Source organism: Eimeria mitis, genomic scaffold (assembly GCF_000499745.2).
Source record: "Eimeria mitis Houghton genomic scaffold, Emh_scaff1478, whole genome shotgun sequence".
Classification (NCBI taxonomy): domain Eukaryota; phylum Apicomplexa; class Conoidasida; order Eucoccidiorida; family Eimeriidae; genus Eimeria; species Eimeria mitis.
This window is the reverse complement of record NW_013569413.1, coordinates 7,768-8,166: the sequence shown is the minus strand read 5'-3', so window position 1 is coordinate 8,166 and position 399 is coordinate 7,768. Positions and strand designations below refer to the sequence as shown.

General features: G+C 34.6%; 1 protein-coding gene across 1 annotated transcript in view; it reads left to right on the top strand.

The window, feature by feature from the left end:
- The window catches only part of EMH_0037870 (NOL1/NOP2/sun family domain-containing protein, putative), a gene marked incomplete at both ends in the record, with an annotated part of 3,104 nt that overhangs the window by 1,651 nt on the left and 1,054 nt on the right, over positions 1 to 399 (top strand). Inside the window, 1 exon segment of the mRNA XM_013495222.1 lies at positions 192 to 296. Coding sequence (XP_013350676.1) covers positions 192 to 296 — 105 coding nt within the window.

Here is a 399-nt window from a genome sequence, read left to right as displayed (position 1 = left end):
ATATATATATATATATATATATATATATATATATATATATATATATAATGTTCAATGGATAGCATATATGCATACGTAAACAAATGTTAAAACAACGGTTCAAATTAATTTTGTTGTGTATTTCTTACGGTGAAGTATATTTAATCCATAAAAAGCCATAACTCTTTAATTCTTTTTTTTTGTGTTTTCAGACGAAACCAGGAGAGAAAGTGCTAGATTACTGTGCGGGCAGCGGGGGTAAGACGCTGGCGTTTGGCCCCCTGATGGAGAACAAAGGAAAAGTTTATTTGCATGATGTGAGAGAAGTGATGATGCAAGAAGCAAAGAAAAGACTGAGGAGAGCCGGCATCACCAACTACACCATCGTAGCCCCGGATAGCAATATTTTCCGTAAAATTC